Raw genomic sequence first — 22475 nt, 5'->3', positions numbered from 1 at the left:
ACTGTATGGCTATAAACATATTTTTTAATCCATTTATCAGTTGATAAACATTTGAGTGGTTTCTAGTTTTAGGCATTATGAATAACGTTCTACATTTTCATATATGTCTTTGTGTGGACGTGTGTTTCCACTTCTCTTGGATACATTCATGGTAAATTTATGTTTAACTTTTTAAGGAACTATCAAACTATTTCCCAAAGTTGTTGTACCATTTTACAGTCCCACCATCAAAGTATGAGAGATACAGTTTCTCCATCTTCCTGCTAGCACTTATTATTGTGTATCATTTTTATTATAGACATTCTAAAGGTATGATATGATACCTCATTGTGGTTTCAAATATGTGTCCCTCATGGATACTCAAAAGTAAGCCTTCATTTCTTTCTTTCATATACTGCTCACCCATTCTCTGGATGTACCTGTTAAGTGTATCTTTAATTCTCCTTCTCATCTTCATGCCCATTGCTTTACTTTTTCACTTTCTTGATTATTAAAATAGCCTCTAAACTGCTTTGCCTGATATCCATTCCTCTGCAGATCTATTTTCCACATTGCCATCCAAATGAATTTTCAAGAATGCAGATGTGATCTTCTCTCTCCTTTGCTACAAATCCTTTAAGCCTTTAAGATAATGTCTATCATGTGGACCCTTTTTATTTTACATTATCTGTTCCTGCCGCTCTTTTCCCCCACCATCCTGCCTTCCTACAAACCCTTACACACTCTACACACATATTCTGCACAGATCCTGGCCTGCTATCTACCTGTAATTATTTGAGTACATTAGGAATACATTCTTTCTTCTTTGCCTTTGAACATGCTGTTAATTCTGCCTGGAATGTTCATCTATCTCTGTTTATAAGCTCTTACTCATTCTTCAAGGCTCAGCACAAATAATACCTCCTCTTAGAATCTTTTCCTGTTTCTTGGTAACAGCTAAGCTTTGTTTTTGTATATGTTAATATAGTGACATACATAGGTGTCTGTGAGAATATATTAGTATGATTTGAATGAAATTGTCATTTTTGTAAGTCCAAATATGATTTAAATGAGTCAGCCTAAAACATTTTTGTAATTACTTATGTACCTGTCATTTGTTAAAAGCAGTAGGCCACTTACTACATTTTTGTTGATAGGTAAATGAACAAATAAGTTGTTCTTAAAGACCAAGACTTTCATTTTGAGTTAAGTTATCTTGAAAAGTGTTAGATTTTGGGGGGTGCCTGGGTGGCTCAGTTGGTTAAGTGTCCGACTCTTGATTTTGGCTCAGGCATGATCTCGCATTTTGTAAGTTCGAGCACTGGTTCGGGCTCTGTGCTGGTGGTGCAGAGTGCCTGCTCAGGATTTTCTCTCTCCCTCTCTCTCTGCTCCTTCCTTGCTTGCGCATGCACTCTCTCTCAGAATGAATAAATAAACTTAAAAATAAAGAAAAATGTTAGATTTTCTACTTTAGAATCACATAGACTCAAAGGTTAGGTTCATTTGCATTGTGCAAAAATAATACCAAACCAATTTCCAGGATATATCTCTGAATAATACATCTTGAATGTCATGGATGAAGCTACAGATTATTATCTTTCACATTAAGATTTAGTAGTCATTTTCATGTTAGTGTACAGCATCATAGTTCTGTAGTTCAAATAAAATAATAAAGTTTACCATTTTTCATAAAAATACCATTTTAAAATCAAACACTGTGAATAAACTAACATGATTAATATATATGTATATGTGTATGCATATGTATATATAAAGATTGTAGCTGTGTAAAAATTGCCTTTGAATGTGAGACATAATATGCAATAATGATTTGTTTTCAGAGTATGGGGTTATATGAGTTTATTTTAATACTTAATACTTTAATAAAACTTATACTAGTTTCACATCAAGTAGTAATGTCTGAATTGTTATTTTAGAGAAGATAACCATCTAAATGCTTTGCATACTTTAGGTAATTATATGATGAAGAACTCTGTACTTCATTTTAAACAAAATTATAGTTTTAGTCAACATTTTAAAATTATTTGTGATTTTTGGGGCACATCAGTGGCTCAGTCAGTTGAGCGTCTGGCTCTTGGTTTCTGCTTGGGTCATGATCTCACAGTTTGTGGATCTCACAGTTTGTGGAGCGTCTGACTCTGCACTGGCAGCACAGAGCCTGCTTGGGATTCTCTCTCCCTTTCTCTCTGCCCCTTCCCTGCTCACACTGTCTCTCAAAATAAATAAAGAAACATTAGTAAAATAAAATAAAGTAAAAAATTTATGATTTTTAAAACTCAGGGTTTGCTTAATGCATATATTATAGCTTTACCATAGTTTGCAGGGAGTTTCATTGCCATTAATATTAGTCATGTTCAGTAATTATATTCATTTCAAATTGAACATGATGTTATCTGTTCTGTTGTAACTATTACCTCTTTTTAGTTTTGTAAGTCCTTCATATCATCATTTAAATTTTTTTTTTCAACGTTTTATTTATTTTTGGGACAGAGAGAGACAGAGCATGAACGGGGGAGGGGCAGAGAGAGAGGGAGACACAGAATCGGAAACAGGCTCCAGGCTCTGAGCCATCAGCCCAGAGCCCGACGCGGGGCTCGAACTCGTGGACCACGAGATCGTGACCTGGCTGAGGTCGGACGGTTAACCAACTGCGCCACCCAGGCGCCCCTTTATCATCATTTATATAAATGTCATGTACTTCATAAGGAAATTCTTTTTTGAAAATACCCTGTGGAAACTTTGTCCATTAGCTCTCAATTAAAATTCCTTTTTTCCACAAACTTATACAGTGCTCTTGAATTATTCCTACATGAAAAGATAAATAAGGAGTCTAAAGAATGTGGTTTATTTTATAACTTTAAAAATTGGACAGTGATTTGAGAGGGCAGCTTAGTACAAGTCCTTTTATAAATAAAATTCTGCTTCATTTGCAACTCTGAACATGAGAACTGAAAGGGGTGTTTCCCTTGGCTGGTGCCTGACCTCTGTGCACACCTTGGTCTTTGTCTCAACCTTGCCCACACTGCACACTACAGCCATATAAATCAGATTTTCAATTTGTTATAAAATGCAAGGCACAGATGTAGTCTGCAGTATTCAAAAACTTTGAAACGTTGAATATCCAACAAAATTTGTTGTTTGTATGAATGTAAGTTTTTATTGAGGTAAGTCTGTTTGTTTGAAAAAAGGACTCCTGCAGTTAGCTAGTATTATTTCAAATTAAGTAGATTTAATTTCTCTCTATGTCTCTGTCTTTCTTTGCTTGTCTGTATAAGGCTTTGGGAAGAAACCTTGATATTACACCTGTGTTAATAGGAAGCTGTTGATTGAGATTTCTGTTACAAAGTCTTCCTGTCAGGAGTAAGTCACTTTATAAAACGAAATTGAGAGCTTGTAATCATAGAGTGAGTATCCTTCATCTCTTCATGTGTTTTTTTAAATTCCTTTGTTTCTGTTATAGCAGGTAACTTCACATATGTCTTAATAGCTACTTTGCTGTGCCAGATGCCAGATATTTTTTAAAAGGAAAGCATATGTAAATTGGTAAAATAATGTTCAATCTACAGTAAATTTGTAAAAGTACAGTTCTTTTATAAAAGTTTTAAAGGTTCTATAGAAATGCAAACCTGTAAATGCTATTAAAGATTTTTCCATAGTATATTTTTGACCATTTTTGATAAACTGAAAATTTGGAAGTTATTGATTAATTCTGTTTAAAAGTCAGATTAGTAATAGGCTTTATGAAAAAGTAAAAAGTCAATTCAGGTCATTCAGTTTCATTTACTGAGTCATATCTTTTATATTTTGTATATACTGAGTCGTATACTTTTATACTTTTTTTATATACTGTATTTGTACTTTTTTTTTTTTAATTTTTTTTTCAACGTTTATTTTTGGGACAGAGAGAGACAGAGCATGAACGGGGGAGGGGCAGAGAGAGAGGGAGACACAGAATCGGAAACAGGCTCCAGGCTCTGAGCCATCAGCCCAGAGCCCGACGCGGGGCTCGAACTCACGGACCGCGAGATCGTGATCTGGCTGAAGTCGGACGCTTAACCGACTGCGCCACCCAGGCGCCCCGTATTTGTACTTTTTAATGTTGATCTTTTAGTTTTTTATGTTCAGATGTTTTTATTGATATGTAGTATCTAAACAAATAGATAAACTAACTGAAGAATTTTGTCACTAACATATAAATGTCTTCATTTTCATCATTTTAAAATATTTGCTATTAGAATATTTGACTTTTATAATGCCTTCAAAAGATAATTTCTCCTAAATTATTAATTTTAGGTGCTGTTTTTCAATCTTAAACTTTTGACCAAGAATGAAACTATTTAAAAATTAAGATGCCAACAGGTAACCTCTTGTAAATTTATACGTCAGTGTATGTCACATAGCAATTGAACACTCCCGCAAAAAAAAAAGTGTGCTAATACAAAGCTATATTTTTCCCCATCTAAAATTGTTCCAGAAATCTGAAATGTTTTGGTTTTGAAAGATCACTTTTTATAGCATGAAAATATTTTATTTTAGACATATTTTGTTGCTTTTTACAAATTGACAAATTCTAGTTTACCCTATATCTGATACCAACTTTACAAAACAGTAAGTGATATCATCATATGTGGAATTTAAGAAGCAAACAGATGAACATAGGGGAAGAAAAGGAAAAATTAGATAAAAACAAAGAGGGAGGCAAACCATAAGAGACTCTTAAATACAGAGAACAAACTGAGAGTTGCTGGAGGGATGGTGGTTGGGGGGATGGGCTAAATGGGTGATGGGCATTAAGGAGGGCACTTGTTAGGATAAACACTGGGTGTCATATGTAAGTGATGAATCACCAAATTCTGCTGAAACCAATACTACACTGTTAACTAACTTGAATTTAAATAAATAATTTTTTATATTAAAAAAATTGTTTTTAATGTTTATTCATTTTTGACGGACAGAGAGACAGAGTGAGTGGGGGAGGAGCAGAGAGATAAGAGACACAGAGTCCAAGGCAGGCTCCAGGCTCTGAGCTGTTAGCACAGAGCCAGATGCAGGGCTCAAACTCAAACTGTGAGATCATGACCTGAGCTGAAGTCAGTTGCTTAACTAAGTCACTCAGACTCCCCTTAAATAAATAAATTTTTTAAAAAGGAGTAAATGAAATCAAAGTAACAAAATAGATTGAGAGATAATGCTTCAAGTTAGATGAGCATTCTTTATAGGTAAAATACCAGTAGAAAACCCTATGTGATGATTCCTGTGATTCTGATGTAATGTTAATTGGGATTTTATTTGTTAGCCAAATTATTCCTGAAAAATGGTAAGCATTATCTTATTAAAAGTTGTTTCATTGTAAAGAAGCACACCATTGTGTAAAAAAGAAAAAATCCAGAAGGATTAGTTCTGATTGGTTTACTGTCTTTTTTCCCACCTAAATTTTTTTGTAATTCTGTTTTCTTCTTTGTATTTTTATACTTTTATAGTTATAATGTCATGGTGAAACCAATTCTTCTTAAATCTGAAGTTAAAGAAATATTTAAAAATTTTAAATTCTGGTGGCAGAGACATCTGGCTCAGTAGCAATTATATCTTAACAACTGTTGATATTCAGTGGCAAGTAAATGCTAGCTGATTTTTTTAATGCCAAATCTGAGTAATGCCATTTTCTTCACATAAGATGATTCTAGGTCATTTTCTAGACAGTTAGGAAGCAGTAATGTGCAGTTTTATCCCTCTTAAAGGCTGAAAGATAAAGTGTTCAGCAATTTGTTCTTCTAATTATAAATAGTGATATAATGACTCAGCGAATTCTAGAGATATTTCTAAATTTTTCTATATAATGGTTTTGGAATAAAAGAAAAAAGTTAAAAAAAAATAGGTGTGGGGAAGGAGGTGCAGGATGGAAGGAAGGAAAGGGACCATGGGAGACCAGGAAGGCAAAGAGATAAAGTAGGATAAAGGAAGGGTCAAAGATAAAGAAGGACGTAAGGATGGAGAAAGAAGGGGGGAGGGAAAGCATGCAAGAAATGGAAGTTTATTTTTTCAATATTCTAAAAGTTTTGGCTGTATATCAAGCAATGACTTAGGTTTTTAATTTTACTTTAGAACTTTAGATGTCTTTTCAGTTATCAGCTGTTACCTAAAATCCTCTTGCAAATCAAAACCTTGTAAGATTACTTTTTGGGTTTTTTATTGTTGTTGTTGTTGTTATTTTAAAGATTTTATTGTTAAGTAATCTGTATACCCAACCTGGAGCTTGAACCCACAACCCCAAAATCAAGAATCTCGTGCTCTACTGACTGAACCAGCCAGGCATCCCTGGGTTTTGTTTTGTTTTTTTTTTAATTGTCATACATGAAATATTTAAAGATAATTTTGGAAATCAGAATTTATTTCAATTACATAAATCATTTTCCAATAGCAGTTTTCATAGTTTAATGAATTTGAGACCAAAAGGAAAGATAAGAATTTAAATATACCTTTGGAACAGAGAAACTCTAAACAAAAGCTGTTGCAGAGTCTTAGTATTAAATGAGAAAGGCCACCATTTATTTTAAGATCCTAATCCCCTTTTAAAAATCTAATGAATATAGAGATTCCTTATGTCTGTAATATAACCTATAAATCTGTTATAATTAATGGTCATATCCTTAGGACATATTATTTTTTTCCCTCAAAGGGACAGAAGTCCCTGCTTATCAAATAAGGAATAAGATGAAGTTCTTCATTTTGAGAAGCAATTCTTCATTTAATTTTTAGAATCGCCACTTCAGTCTAAGATACTTAGTCCTTTACTTGTTTTATTAGAAAAACTTAATTTGCCTTTCTCTAGTTTCATTTATGTATATGTTTAGATCACGAAGAGCCCTGTGGTCCCAGTCACAGGTCATTTTGCCTGAATGGAGGGATGTGTTATGTGATACCCACTATTCCCAGCCCATTTTGTAGGTAAGTAAAATGTGCTGGGGTGGGGAAGGCAATTTTATTTTTTATCAGCTACTAACTTCTTTAGAAGTGATAAATATTGATCAAAAAGTGTAAGATGAAAAAGTGTGAGGAATGCTTTATATAAAACAAAATTATACTTTAAAAACAAACAATGTGGCAAATCACAATCTTGCTCAAAGTGTTTACTTTGGAAATTGGTAGTGATTTCAAGATTAGTCTGATTTTTTTTAAATAATCCATTTTGGTGAACTCTATGATTTTAGCAATTTAGGGAAGACAGTCTATGTTTAATATTACTGATAAAACAAGTAGAGAATTCATTAATATAAGAAAGCCCAACTTGAGGTGTTTGATTTCAGAATACATAAATACATAACTGTGTTGGTACCAAAACTTACATTTGATATGTTAAAAAGAAAATGAAACATTAAGTTTCTCTAATGGTGTTAAAAAAAAAAAAAGTCTATGGGGCGCCTGGGTGGCTCGGTCGGTTGAGCGTCCGACTTCGGCTCAGGTCATGATCTCACGGTCCGTGGGTTCGAGCCCCGCGTCGGGCTCTGTGCTGACAGCTCAGAGCCTGGAGCCTGTTTCCGATTCTGTGTCTCCTTCTCTCTCTGCCCCTCCCCTGTTCATGCTCTGTCTCTCTCTGTCTCAAAAATAAATAAACGTTAAAAAAATAAATAAATAAATAATAAAAAAAAAAAGTCTAAGCCACTATTGTTTTAAATAACATGATTCACTTTGGGAGTATATAGCCAGGTCAGTAAAGAACTTGAAAATAGTACTTGTTTAGCTGGCTTCCTTTGAATTTGGTTGAATGGGATTTAAGGGGGCATAGTAAACCTCTTTTAATACATGAATTAACAACATAATACTACCAATGACGTCCATAGACTTTAGTGGAGCTGACACTTAAGGACTTCAAGATATTTTGTGGCATGTGTATGAATTACTCTGTTTTTGTTCATTAACTGAGATGAGAGGTATAGAATCTAGATTTAAGATCTTATTGAAGTAAAATTCATATGAAAAATGAAAAATATTGGGATTTGGTGTGGAGGAGAGGAGGCAGAGAAATAATCTCATAATTATCTCAATCCGTTTTTAGAGGTTTTCATATGGGAAATAGTGAGTAGGTATTTTTCCTCTCAAGTTAATAAAATGAAAAAGGAAGAGGATAGAGGAACAAATCAACAATTGCTTTGTACCCCCTAGGTGCCTGTATGTTTTTCTTTTTAAAGTTTATTTACCAAAATGTAATTTATGAATGATAAACTACATTCTTTTTTAAAAATATTTTTTAATGTTTGTTAATTTTTTAGAAAAAGAGACAGAGTACAAATGAGAGAGGGGCAGAGAGAGAGAGACACACACACAGAATCTGAATCAGGCTCTGGGCTCTGAGCTCTCAGCACAGAGCCTGATGCAGGGCTTGAACTCACAAACCCTGAGATCATGACCTGAGCTGAAGATGGATGCTCAACTGACTAAGCCACCAAGGTGCCCCTAAACTACATTCTTAAAAGTACACAACTGATGAATTTTGACAAATATTTATACCCATGAAACTGTCACCACCATAACAAGATCCAGAGCATTTCTGTTATCCCACATTTGCTGACCATATTTTTCACGTTTTCATTTCACAAAAACATTAGAGGAAAGGGGGAGAGAAGATGTAAGAAAATAGAAAAATAAAGGGAAAATGAGAAATTAAGCGACTTGCTAAAGGTCATACAACTAGGATTAAATTAAAGAAATGGCCTTTGAAAAGTACAACTCCCAAGTTTCACCTAATCTTATGGTGTATTCATTCTGAATTCTTTCTCATGGGATAGGACATGTAGCATTCATTAAATGAAACTAAAATACTCATCAAAACAAATACATTTAATAATTAAAAGATACTAACATTTTTTTCTTTAATTTACATCCAAGTTAGTTACCATATAGTGCAACAATGATTTCGGGAGTAGATTCCTTAATGCCCCTTACCCATTTAGCCCATCCCCCCTCCCACAAGCCCTCCAGTAACCCTCTGTTTGTTCTCCATATTTAAGAGTCTCTTATGTTTTGTCCCCCTCCCTGTTTTTTATTATTTTTGCTTCCCTTCCCCTTTCCCTTATGTTCATCTTTTTTGTATCTTAAAGTCCTCATATGAGTGAAGTCATATGATATTTGTCTTTCTCTGACATAATACCCTCTAGTTCCATCCATGTAGTTGCAAATGGCAAGATTTCATTCTTTTTGATTGCTAAGTAATACTCCATTGAAGATACTAACATTTTGTATCTTGATTGTAGTGATGGCTTCTTGGGTAAAAAGGCTGTCCTTTCTCCATTGAATTACCTTTACATTTTTGTCAAAAATCAATTGATCATATATGGTGGGACTATTATACTCCATTGACCTATGTTTCTATCTTTCATGATTACCAAACCATCTTGATAACTGAAACTTTATGATAAGTGAAATCAGGTCATGTGAGTCCTTAACTTTGTTCTTCAGCTCATTGATCTTTAGTCTTCTTTTCTAAAAGACTGTATTTAATGTTACAAATTTCCAACTACATTTTACCTGCATCTAACAAATTTTATAATTTGTTCATTTCTAAGTTAAATTTTTTTCTGTTATGATTTCTTCTTTAACCTAGGTGGGTTTTTTTTGTTATCCTTTAATATTTATATCTAATTTAATTGCATTGTGGTCAGAGTACTTGGTCTATCAAGCTGTCTCTGTACTAAAGCCGTGTTTATACTGCACTGAATAAGTTGAGAGAAAGAATTAAGAGTACTGAAATTTGGAGACTCACTGGGATGGGAAGAAACATGGAGTCTTAACTAAGGCTGCTATAGCAAAAAAATATAGGCTGGGTGGCTTATGAACAATAGGAATTTCTCACAATTCTGGAGGCCAGAAATCTGAGATCAGGGTGTCAGCATGATTGGGTTTTGGTGAGTGCCTGCTTCCTGGTTTGCAGATGTATCTGGGTAGATCTCTTGACCAGCAGGTTTATTTTCAGGAAGACCTGGCAAGGGATCAGCTTTGTAGACCACACAGCCACCAATAACAGAAAGAAGAGCGTCTTCTAGAGTAGGATGCCAGCAAATTACAGACTATAGGCCAGATATTTGGGGGCAGGGAGCAGATTACTTTTGTATGGACTTTTTACTAAGAATATTTTTTGGTTTTTAAAGAGTTGTAATAAACAAGCACACCAAAAAATACAGAAGATTAGAGGCACCTGGGTAGTTCAGTTGGTTAACTTGATTTCAGCCCAGGCCATGATCTCATGGTTCGTGAGTTTGAGCCCCATGTCAGGCTGTGCTGACAGTGCAGAGCCTGCTTGGGATGCTCTCTCTCTCCCTCTCTCTCTGCCCCTCCTCCACTCACTCTCTCTCTCTCAAAATAAATAAACTTAAAAAAAATAAAGAAGATTATGCCACACATGGCAGGAAGAGAGAGCTCTCTGGAATCTCTTTTATAAGGGCATTAATCCCCTTTATGACAGCTCTATCCTCATGTTCTAATTACTTCCCAAAGGCCCCACTTAATACCATCACACCGAGGTTAGGATGTCAACATATGAATTTTGGGGGTACACAAACATTCAGTCTATAACACTTAGGTTGTCACTCTGCTTTTGTATTTTGGGCAAATGTATTTTAAGTTTATTTTCAAAAAGTTACCAATGGAAGTGAATGGACCACTTTGCTCACACTGGGTTGAGGAATACATCTAATTTCTTCCTAATCTGAACTTTAATAGTAGTAATTAAAGAATAGTTGAAACTGTGTCACTGGTTGTATGGTGGATAGGGAAGGAAGCAAAGTTATCATGTTGCACAACAGCAGAAGATTTCTGTGGGATTAGCACCCCCTGTGCAGTATGGATGGTGTACCCTGGAGTTGTTCAACTCCTTGGAAGGAAGTGAAGTCAGGGAGACAGAGAGAAGGAAGGAATATGATGGCTAAGGTTTAAATAAAGTTGAATGGCAGAGACATTTTATATCATATGTTAGTTTTAAAAGTAACTGCTTTCCAATAATTTTAGGGCCATCCTTTCTTATATAGCACTATAGGTAAAATAGGTCTGAGGATGCTAAACTCATTTCCATCTCAACTCCTACTACTTCCTGTGTTCCCTATTTCTGTTTATGACATCCCAACTGTCTTATCACTGAGAATCTTTGACTCTATCATTGACCCTTGTCAAGTTGTCAAACCGTAATTCTACCTTTGTTGTATGTCTCTTATCTGTCTAATCCTCTTTGTTCTTACTATCACTATACTAGTTCAGACCTTTTTAACCCCTCATTGTCTATAGAAATAATTTTCTAACCAATTTTCCTCTTTTTTTAAGTTTATTTATTTATTTTGAAGAGAGAGGGAGCAGGGGAGAGGGAGAGAATCCCAAGTAGGCTCTGTATTGCCAGCACAAAGCCTGATGTGGGGCTGGTCCCATGAACCACAAGATCATGACCTGAGTGGAAACCAAGGGTTGGATGCTCACCACCACTGAGCCACCCAGGTGCCCCACTAACCAATTTCCTTGCAGCCTAATTCTAATTACTACTTCTGCAGTTTGCCACCCAAACACTTCTATGGCTTTCTCTTCTTCCTTGGTCTGTGTTCTACTAGAACCATTTACTATTTATATTAAATGTACTCCCATCCTTTCTTCCTGTCTATGCGTATTGAAATCCTACTTATATTTCAAGGCCTTTTCCTCTCTCAACCCTATCACAAATCAGAATTAACCTCTTCCTCCTTTGAACAGAGAAATATGTGAAATTTATTACTTTATATTTTGTCTTTTTATACTCATCTCCTTTTTTGGACTATAAATATTCCCCACTCCACCCCACCACCTAGGAGAGTGTGTTGGTCATAGTAACAAAATTTAAGTAATTGTTGACTTATAGATAGTGAATTTATAGAAATAATTTCATCTCAGAATCAGTAGTCATTATATTTTTCTTAAGTGAATGGGTAGGTAATAAATAAACAAAATAATTAGAAATACTGCAGTGGCAATAAACAAGTACAGTTTACAAATTTAATTTAGTTTTATCATACATTGGTCTTTGTCCTCTTGTCTCTATTTTTTTTTCTTCTTTGTACTTTATTTAAACCAGCATACTCTAGTTTTTCTTATCTAATTTCTTTAGTTGACTATTTAGCTCTTTGGTTTTTTTAAGCTACTTTATTTTTTTTTTCAATATATGAAATTTATTGTCAAATTGGTTTCCATACAACACCCAGTGCTCATCCCAAAGGTGCCCTCCTCAATACCCATCACCCACCCTCCCCTCCCTCCCACCCCCCATCAGCCCTCAGTTTGTTCTCAGTTTTTAAGAGTCTCTTATGTTAAGCTACTTTAAAATTGAGGACTGCTTGGTATCAGTTGGTGTTGAGATCTGCTTTGAAGCTTAGTTCATGTATAGTATTTTAAATGGCCTATGTGTAGTAGAGAAGAATGTGGATTCTTTAATTGATGGGTGAAAGGTTTTATGTATGTACATAAGATCAAGCATTTATAATGTGCTGTTGAAATCTGTTATGCCCTCAACTAATTTTTTATCTGCTTGATTTATCAATACCTGAAGAGGTATGTCAAAATTTGTCACAGTGATTTTGGTTCTTCAGCATCTCACAATTTCTGTTAATTTTTGCATAAAATATTTTGAGACAATATTATTAAGTCCATATAAATTCAGGATGGTTATGTCTTCTGGTGAGGTATCCCTTTTATCATTATATAATGACCTTCTTTATCTCTAGTAATGCTTTTTGCTTTGGAATCTATTTCATCTGACATTCATATAGCCATGTCAGCTTTCATTTGTTGAACATTTAAATGGTTTCCTTTTTTTTCTTGCAATTTTCCATTAGGTGTGTCTGTAAACATATATAGTTAGTTGGACTTCTTTTCTGTCTTTATTGGAGTGATTGAATTTTATTTGTCCATTCTACATTTTATTAGCTTATTTTCATTAACATGTCTTGAAATCAATTTAGTTGTGGGCATCATTTATTTAATGAAGAGAAAAAATAGAAAATTTGAGGGTAAATAGTGCATACTGAGTGGAAGTATTATTTTTGAGACTTTTGTTTCAGGGGTGTGTGTGTGTGTGAGTGTATGTGTGTGTATGTGTGTGTGCATGTGTGTACGTGTTTTGGAGCACATTTGATTAGTCACCAAGTCCTGTCTGGATTATCTATGGAATTTATCCTTGCTACCCTATTCTCTTTGCTGTTGCCTTAGTATTATTTCCTTTCTGAAGTTTTGCAGTAGCTTTGTTTTTTTAATCCTAGTCTTATTCACAATGCTTTTGTAGTGATTGTTCTAAAAGGTAGATTTGGGTTTTTTTTTTAACTATTATTTATTTACGTAGTAATCTCTATACCCAACTATTATTTATTTACGTAGTAATCTCTGTACCCAATGTGGGGCTAGAACTCACGACCCTGAGATCAAAAGTCACACGCTCTTCTGACTGAGCCAGCCAGGCACCTCTGACTTTGTCTTTTTGATTCACAAATTATTTCAAGGGATTCCTATGTCCTAAGGTACATCTTCAAATGTTTTAGCTTATCACTCAAGGCTATTTATCATAATAGTCTATTTGATATCCTCTTCTATAACTTCTCCAGACATACCTTGATTCTAAACATTCTGAAAATTACATGCAGGTTCCCAAACATGCTAAGGCCTGACTCCATGCTCTGCATATGCTAGTCTCCTTCCTGAAACATCTTTACTCCTTAGTCTTTGAAGTAAGCTAATTTATTGCTCTTCTGTGAGCCATCTTTGTCCTAACCAGAATGATTCTGGGGCTCTTTAAGTTTTTTTTTTTTTTAATTTTTATTTATTATTGAGAGAGACAGAGAGAGAGAGAGAGAGCACAAGCTGGGGAGAGGTAGAGAGAGAGGGAGACACAGAATCTGAAGCAGGTTCCAGGCTCTGAGCTTGTCAGCACAGAGCCCTATGCGGGGCTCAAACCCACAGACCGTGAGATCATGACCTGAACCAAAGTCAGACACTTAACCAACTGAACCACCCAGGCGCCCCTTCACTGATTAATATTTTAATTATTTACAGTCTTCCTCAAAATTATGAGGAATTGTGCCTAGCAAAGTAAATAATAAGTTAATAAGTGAAGGAAGTAATAAATTACACCTACATATTGCTACCAGTGATTACAAAAAACTCAAATTTTAAATTTTCTTGTAAAATGTACTATATTATCTTAACCCTACAATATCAGTAAATAACTTTTATGTAGCGATTATGGTTTTTTAAAAACTTTTTATGTGGTTATTAATAAATTTCAAGTAAAAGAGAAAATGACCTTAAGCAAACATTTTTTTTAAATGAGGCAATATAAATGCCAGTATAAATATATATATGAAAGTATGATTAGCATTCACCATAACTCAGTTTAGAGGTCTATATGAATTCTAATAGTATTTTGAATTATTTATCTTTTCTAGTATTGTGATGAAATATATGTAATATGAATTTACCATTTTAATCATTTTTAAGTGTTAAGTGACATTAAGTGCATTCACATTGTACCACTGTCACCACTATCCATCTCCTTCAGAACATGTTTATCATTTCAAATTGAAATCATTACCCATTAAGCAATAGCTATTTCCCCTTCCTTTTGCCCTTGGTAACCATTGTTCTACTTTCTGTTTCTATGAATGTGAATATTCTAGGTACCTTTTGTAAGTGGAATCATACAATTGGCATCTTGTGTGTTTGGCTTATTTTACTTAGCATAATGTCTTCATCATAATGTTTTAGCATATTGTTGAATTTCCCTCCTTTTAAAAGCTGAATGATATTCCATTGGATGTAGGTGCCATATTTTGTTTATCCATTCATCCATCAAGGGACATCTAAACTGTTTCCACCTTTTGGCTATTCTGAGTAATGTTGCTATGAACATGAATGTACAAGTATCTCTTTAACAACCTGCTTTCAATACTTTTATAATCTAAGGTGGAATTGCTGGATCATATGGTAATTCTATGTTTAACTTTTTGAGGCCCTGCCATACTGTTACAGTGGCTACACCAGTCTACATTCCCACCAGAAATGCAGAGAGTTCCAATATGTCCACATCCTTGTGAACACTTACTATTTTTTGGGTTTGTTTGTTTGGTTTTTGATAATAGCTTAATGGATGTGAAGTGGTATCTCATTGTGGTTTTCATTCGCATTTCTCGAGTGATTAGTGATGTTGAATGTTTTTTCATGTGGTTATTGGCCATCTGTATATCTTCTTTGGACTAATATCTATTTAAGTCCTTTGCCTGTACTTCATTCGGGTTGTTTTTTATTTTTTGCTGTTGAGTTTTCTCTATACATTTCAGGTATTAATTCCTTATCAGATAGGTCATTTACAGATATCTCTCCCATCCTGTGGCTTGCCTTCTTACCTCTGTTCATAATGTTATTTCACGCACAGATCTTAAGCCCACTTTGTCTATTTTTTCTTTTGTTGCCTGTGCTTTTGTTGTCATGTGAAAGAAATCATTGCCAAATTCTGTCATGAAGCTTTTTCTCTGTGTTTTCTTCTAAAAGTTTTACAGTTTTAACTCTTATAGTTTTAACTCTTACGTTTAGGGATGTGATGTGCTTGAGTTAATTTTTGTATATAGTGTAAGGTAAATCCTTTGGCATGTCAGCTTTCCCAACACCATTTGCTGTAAAGATCATTTTTTTCTTTTCCCATTGAATGCTCTTTGTACCCTTGTTGAATTGACCATATATGTGAGGATTTATTTTTGGCCTCTATTCTATTCCATTGGTCTGTATGTTTGTCCTATGCCAGTACCACATTGTTTTGATTACTGTCACTTTGTAGTAAGTTTTGAACTTGGGAAGTGTTAGTCCTCCAACTTGCTTATTCTTCACAATTGTTTTGTCTGTTCAAGATTTCTTGAAATTCCATATGAATTTTAAACTTTTTAAAAATTTTTTATTTTTTAATTTTTTTAAAGTTTATTTATATATTTTGAGAGAGAGTGGAAATGGGGCAGGGACAAAGAGAGAGAGAATCACAAGCAAGCTTTGCACTATCAGTGCAGAGCCCAACATAAGGCTCGATCTCATGAGCCCTGAGATTATGACCTGAGCCAAAATCAAGAATCAGACGTTTAACTGACTGAGCTGCTTAGGTGCCCCTAAATATTTTTTAAGTTTATTTACTTATTTTTGAGAGACAGAGTGAGCACAAGTGGGGGAGGGGCAGAGAGAGGGAGAGAGAGAATCCCAAGCAGGCTCTGTGCCGTGAACATGGAGTCTGATGCCAAGCTCAGTCCCACCAACTATGAGATCATGACCTGAGCAGAAATCAAGAGCTGGATGTTCAACTGACTGAGCCACCCAGGTACCCCAACCATATAAGTTTTAGGATGAGTTCTTCTATTTCTGTGAAAAACATTTATTTGGTTTTTATCAGATTTTCTTGAGTACTCCTATAGGTAGTTATTTTTTTTTATTGTGTCAGACATTGTGTATGAAAACTGTAGAAATATTTTAAGGCTCTTGATTGTATTATATTCTTTTAGAGAGGACTTATACAAACTGGCAGATGTTTAGAGGCACTAGTGATCATAGATTACCTAATCTAATTAGTGATTGAGATAATTCAGAGCTGTTGCATGTACCAGGCTTTCTGGTTTACCATTTTGGCTAAGATAAATTCGGGGATTAACTTTGTCATCTTTCAGAAAATCCTGCAAGGATTTTGATTGGCATTGAATCTCTAGGTTAAGTATGAGTATTGACTAATAAAGTGAAGACTTTGAATTTATGAGCATGTTGTGTACCTTAATTGATTTATGTGTTCTTAAGTTTCTTTAGTGTCTATTTAGTAGTCTTAGTGTGGTGGTCTTACATATCTTTCACTAGTTTTTAAAAATAGATATCTTAATATTTTTGGATGATATTTTCTTTTTTTAAATTTATATCCAAGTTAGTTAACAAATACTCTAGTTCCATCCATGTGTTGTTGCAAATGACAAGATTTTATTCTTTTTGATCGCTGAGTAATATTCCATTGTATATACACCACATCTTTAGGATGATATTTTCAATGACATTTAAAAGATTAAATTTCCTAATGCTAACTGCTTGTATATGGAAATAAAATTATTTTTATACTGACTTTATGTGTAATGATCTTGCTGAATTCATTTATTAGTTATGATAGTTGTGTATGTAGGTAGTCCTAAAGAAACTATACAATCTTGTTGTTTTCAAAAATGTCAGTTCTGTTTCTTTCTATCCAATCTTTACCTTTCGTTTTTTTGCTGCATTGCATTGGCTGGAATCTATAGTATTTCTTTTGAATAGAAGTTGTGGGAATGCTCATCCTTGTCTTGTTTCTGATTTTAAGAAAAGAGAACTCAGTATTTCATTATCAAATATGGTATCAGCTATAGGTTTTTATTGATATCCTTTAACAGATTTTATTTTAGGCTTATTTTATTTAGATTTATTTTATTTTATAGGTTTTTATTGATATCTTTTAATAGATTTAGTAAGTTCCCTTATCTTCTTTGCTGAGAGTATTATCATGAATGAGTTTCATATTTTATCAAATGCTTTATTTGTGCCTATCAAAATGGTCATATGATTTTCTTTTATTTGACTAAAATGTTAAGCTACATGAATTTTTTTACAATTCATTATGGTATGTTTATGGTATATTTTATATGCATATATTTAAAGCATACAGTTTGACTTTTGACTCAAAGTATGCAGCCATGAAACCACATGCACAATCAAGATAATGAACATACCCATCATCTCTGAAAGTTTCCTAATGCCCCTTTGTCATTCATCATTCCTACCATTCCTGTGTTCTCAAGTGAACAGTGACCAATTTTTTGTCATGATTGGTTTGTGGTGCCCAGAATCTTATCTAAATGAAATTATGCTTGATAAACTCTCTATAGGGTAATGCTAGCTTCATACAATGAGTTGGAAAGGGTTCCCACCTCTTCATTTTTCTGGAAGAGTTTGTGAAGGGTTTGTAATAATTCTTTCTTAAATATTTGGTTGAGGTCACAAATGAAGCCATTGTGTCTGGAGTTTTATTTGTGGGAAGATTTTTAAATATAAATTCAATGCCTTTAGTATATTCAGGGTTATTCAAGTTATCTACTTTTTCTTGAATAATCTTTGGTAGTTTGTGCCTTTCAAGGAATAATTCCATTTCATCTAAGTAATTAAATTTATTGGTATAAAACCATTCTTAATATTTCTTAATTTAATATAAAAACCTTAATTTGATAGGGCACCCGGGTGGCTCAGTTGGTGAAGTGTTTGACTTTGGCTTATGTTTTGATCTCATGGTTCGTGAGATCAAGCCCTGCATCAGGCTCTCTGCTGTCAGCATGGAACCCACTTTGAATCTTCTGTCTCCCCCTCTCCCACCTGCACATGCTGTCTCTTTCTCTCTCTCAAAAATAAATAAGCATTAAAACAACAACAACAACAAGAAGAAAACCCCCTAAAACTCTAATTTGATAAAAAGGGATTAACTATTAAGAGGGGTAGAGAGAACTCCAAAGAATACAGGAATAGGAGATGCTGAGAGTTGCCACTACCTCTAAGCTAAAGGAGAGCACCAGGAAGGAAGAAACTTAGAGGACACTCCACCAGTGCGGAGATTCAGATCTTCATAGAGAGGGTATAGCTGTGGCTCACTGGATGGTGGAGAAATTCTTGGGACCAGGGCTGTTAAGCAGAAAGTCACCAACTGGACTACTGATGTGTCTCATGGGGAGGTTGCTTGCTAGTGTGTGAACAAGACCTGCTGGGTATTTTTGAAACTTTCCACAGAGTGTGTGTCACTGTGTCTACCACAGGGAGGCCTCCAACTGGTCATCACACCAAAGGAGCAAGAAGAAAAGCCCTTTCTTACAGTGTCCTTCCAGTGCTCTTCACTGATAAGGCCTAACATTGTGCAAAGGAGAAATGTTATAGATTCAAGCCCCCATTTCATAAATACAGAACAGAGAAGCATTGATTTAGAGGTGAGAGACAATAAATTGATAACTGGCATATCTTCCCTTTGGCTACTTAGCTTCTGTATGCCCTTTCTACACACATTTGAACTTTTGCACACCAAAAAATTCTCACAGTTTTCCTAAGGAAGAGACATCCAGACTCAGCAATAATTGTTTTCAGAGTTGGCAATATTAGTCCTCAAATTTAATCATAGTGTGCCTGAATATACTGTTATATAAAGACTAATTGCTAAGATTAACCTCCAGTAATGGCAAGACGGATAATAAGAAGAAAATGATTAATATATCCGAACATATACATAATAAGCAGAAAATAATATATGTTATGGTCCTTTTTGTAATTATTTTGTTACAAAACCATAGGTGATATCTATGGTTCCTTCTTCCAGTACCCAGCCCATATTTCCCATGGCTTCAGTCATAACTTCAGTAGGTTTTTTGCTGGGTGACCCAAGCCATCTTTCCTGGAGGATCTGAGTTCTCAACACTTTTGCCTTTTTACATTGCTGTGATTTGCTGTTAACCTGTATTATTGAGAATAGATGTACTGAGAGTCCTGAGAGGAGACACCCCAGAGAATTCCCTGGATTCCAGGTATAGTCTTCCTTTCCCACAACTTATATCAACAACCCAACTTTCTCTCGGTAATTGGGATCAATCATTCAGTGGACTAACCCCCTCTTCATTTTTGGTTCAGTAGCTTGAGGAGCGTCAACTGACTAGGGGAACTAGAATCTCTGAACTCCATAGGCATGAAGCTCAAAATTTGTTGAGATGGTGAAAAAATTCACCAAGTAGGTTATTAGCTGTAATAGTGAGTGAAGCCATTATCAATTCCACCTCTTGATTCCCAGGCCCATGTAATCTGACTGTGTGGGAGACAGCACCATGTAATGATTTCCGATTCAAAGCATATACTACATCCTTTTAGAATTTTTTCTCCCATTGGTACCATTTCACTTCTAATTGGCCAGATGGTTCTGATTGATGACATATGGTATAAAACCAGTTAATTGCATGGATATGAGCTCAGATCTGTACTTCCTTGGTTGTAAAATGAAGTTCCATAATCAGAAGCAATGTTATATGTAATACCATGATGAATGATGGATAAGACATTCTGTGAGTCCATGGATGGTGGTACTGGCAGAGCATTGTGAAAAAGTAAGGCAAGTCCATATCCAGAATATGTGTCTTTTCCAGTGAGAACAAATCTTTGCCCTCATCTATGATGGAAAAGGTATGATGTAATCAACTTACCACCAAGAGGCTGGCCATTCCCCCAGGAAATACTTCTGTATCAGGTATTCATTGTTGGTCTCTGCATTGGCACACTTGGCACAATAGTAGCAATAGCTAAATTAGTTTTGGTAAGGGGAAGTTCCTATTGTAGAGCCTATTCACATCCTCCACTCTGCCACCATGGCCACTTTGTTACTGGACCCATTGAGCAAGCACTAGCGCAGCTAGGGAACGAGGGTAAATGATAGAGTGTGTCATTTTGATTAAAGAGCACATCATCTGATTATTAAGAAGCCCCTCTGCAGTGAAGGCCATTTGGTAGGCAATCACATGGGACACAAATATCTTCAGTGTGCCCACTCTGAAAAATCTATCCATCTACTTGTCCTTGTTACCTATCTTCCAGTCTTGGTATTTCCTTCTTTGATAATCCAGCCTAGGTTTTAGTAACTGCTCATGCATCTGTGTAGATCTTTTGAGCAACTATGGATCCATGCTTCTCACCATCTCTCCAGAGAAAGTGGACAGGCAATATACTGATCAAGGTTCTGTGCACTGGGAGGATTTTCCTTCATCATTGTGTATGAGTCACCCCTGAATAGGAGTGTAATGCTGTAGCTGTCCACTTTCAGGTGGACATATTGTGCAGGCCTATTTATAAACCAGATTTGAATATTTTCTTCCTTAGCTAGTCATAAGGTACTTCTCAGAAGGCTGTAAACATAGATTGAGAAGAATAATGCAACAAAGGTCAGGGTCTGAACTACTTGCTCTTGTAACTTATTTCTGGATTTGTCTGTACTTGGTCTCTTATATACTATTTCCATTTGACAATGAATTGATGTTGTGCATGATCGAACACCCAGTTCATGATGGGAAGTTCAGACTACATGGTCATCTCACCTTCCATGTTGGCATCAGCTATGATCTATGTGGTCTATACAGGAGAGCAGCGACAGAGCTTTTCAAGCATACAGGTGCTGCCCTCACTAATGTATTTACCAACACTTTAGTGATAAGAGTGCCTTCTAGGCCCTCTTGGGAAATATAGTTATAAGGTGGACATGCAGATTACACATGATAAATCCACTCCAGCATTTCTAACCCTAAACTTTCATGTTCCCTTGTTTACAGCATGTCATGGAAGCTACATCATTTCATTTTTATTAAATGTAGGCCATTGAATCCAAGTTCCAGACAACTAACCGAGTAAGCTTTTAGCTCATACAGTGGGAAGTGGCTCTAATACATTAAATCCCGTAATCTCTAGTAAGTGCACATATATCAATAAACTTATCCCTGTTTGGTCCAACATTCTTTGAATCAACTCCTGCACATATTCCTCAGGATAGATGGGTGTGCGTGTGCACACGCACAGACAAAATCTTGTAATCATTTTGGTGTGTAAGATGTCTCCTCTTAGGTTACAGAGTATACATTATTTCCTGGAGTATGCTGATCCTAGTTTTTGGTCTAGTGGAAATTAGGGGAGATTTTGGTGGGGTTGAGGAAAGTGTCCCCTTGCCAGACATTTGCCCTAGGTGAGGTTATCATAGATTTCTTTAAGCAAAGGAAAGCTAGGGGTTTTTTTAGATATAGGAAGGCCAACTACTTCCACTGGTAAGCAGTCTCAGAGTGACTGGGGATTTGAGATTGTCGTTTTCATCTGGCCTACCAGAAGCCCCCATTTCAAGTTTTAGGGGCTCATTCTTTATTCATCTATGCCCTGATATTCACATAAGAAGCTTGGCAAGACTATGAATCCAACTAGTATTGTAATTCAACAGCCTGAATAGTATATTTTTCATTAGGTTTTCAGCAAAATCAGCTCTGTGGCTACAAGAAATAGATTAATTTAGGGCTGCTAGGGGAGCTTTCTAGTTCTCAGATAGGATTTGAGCTTGTTGTTTTCTTTCTGTAAGTGCCTAGTGCATCAAGTCAGTTTACCCCATTCCTAGTCCTTATGATCTTATTACTACCATAACAGTCAAGAGCTCCTAAGGTACTTACTTCAGTTGGCACTTTATCACAATTAATTGTGATGCCACTGCATACTATGAATCATTAGCATCCCATTTCTTGTTGTTAAGGAGTTCATTCATGCGCTTATGCTTAAGGGCATAAGCAAATCAGTCTCAAAATCTTATCCTTGAAATTGTGTTTCTTGGCATCACACCCAGTGCCAATTCTGTTTTTAGTGAGGTCCAGTCAGAAGATAGGAACCAAAACAGT

At 35.3% G+C, this 22475-nt stretch overlaps 1 protein-coding gene across 9 annotated transcripts in view; it reads left to right on the top strand.

The window, feature by feature from the left end:
* Nucleotides 1–22475, top strand: part of NRG4 (neuregulin 4) — a 208901-nt gene that overhangs the window by 91097 nt on the left and 95329 nt on the right. For 8 of the 9 annotated variants that reach the window (XM_045448973.1, XM_045448972.1, XM_045448977.1 and 5 more), the window contains 3 exons: nt 3276–3404; nt 4294–4359; nt 6852–6945. In XM_045448973.1, coding sequence (XP_045304929.1) covers nt 4350–4359; nt 6852–6945 — 104 coding nt within the window. In that variant the 5' untranslated portion in view covers nt 3276–3404; nt 4294–4349. Of the gene's footprint in view, nt 1–2881; nt 3149–3275; nt 3405–4293; nt 4360–6851; nt 6946–22475 lie in introns of those variants that run through there. The other variant, XM_045448979.1, reaches the window with a different exon arrangement.

This window comes from Leopardus geoffroyi, chromosome B3, assembly GCF_018350155.1.
Source record: "Leopardus geoffroyi isolate Oge1 chromosome B3, O.geoffroyi_Oge1_pat1.0, whole genome shotgun sequence".
Classification (NCBI taxonomy): Eukaryota; Metazoa; Chordata; class Mammalia; order Carnivora; family Felidae; genus Leopardus; species Leopardus geoffroyi.
The sequence above is the reverse complement of the archived record's forward strand: the minus strand, read 5'-3'. Positions and strand labels throughout refer to the sequence as shown.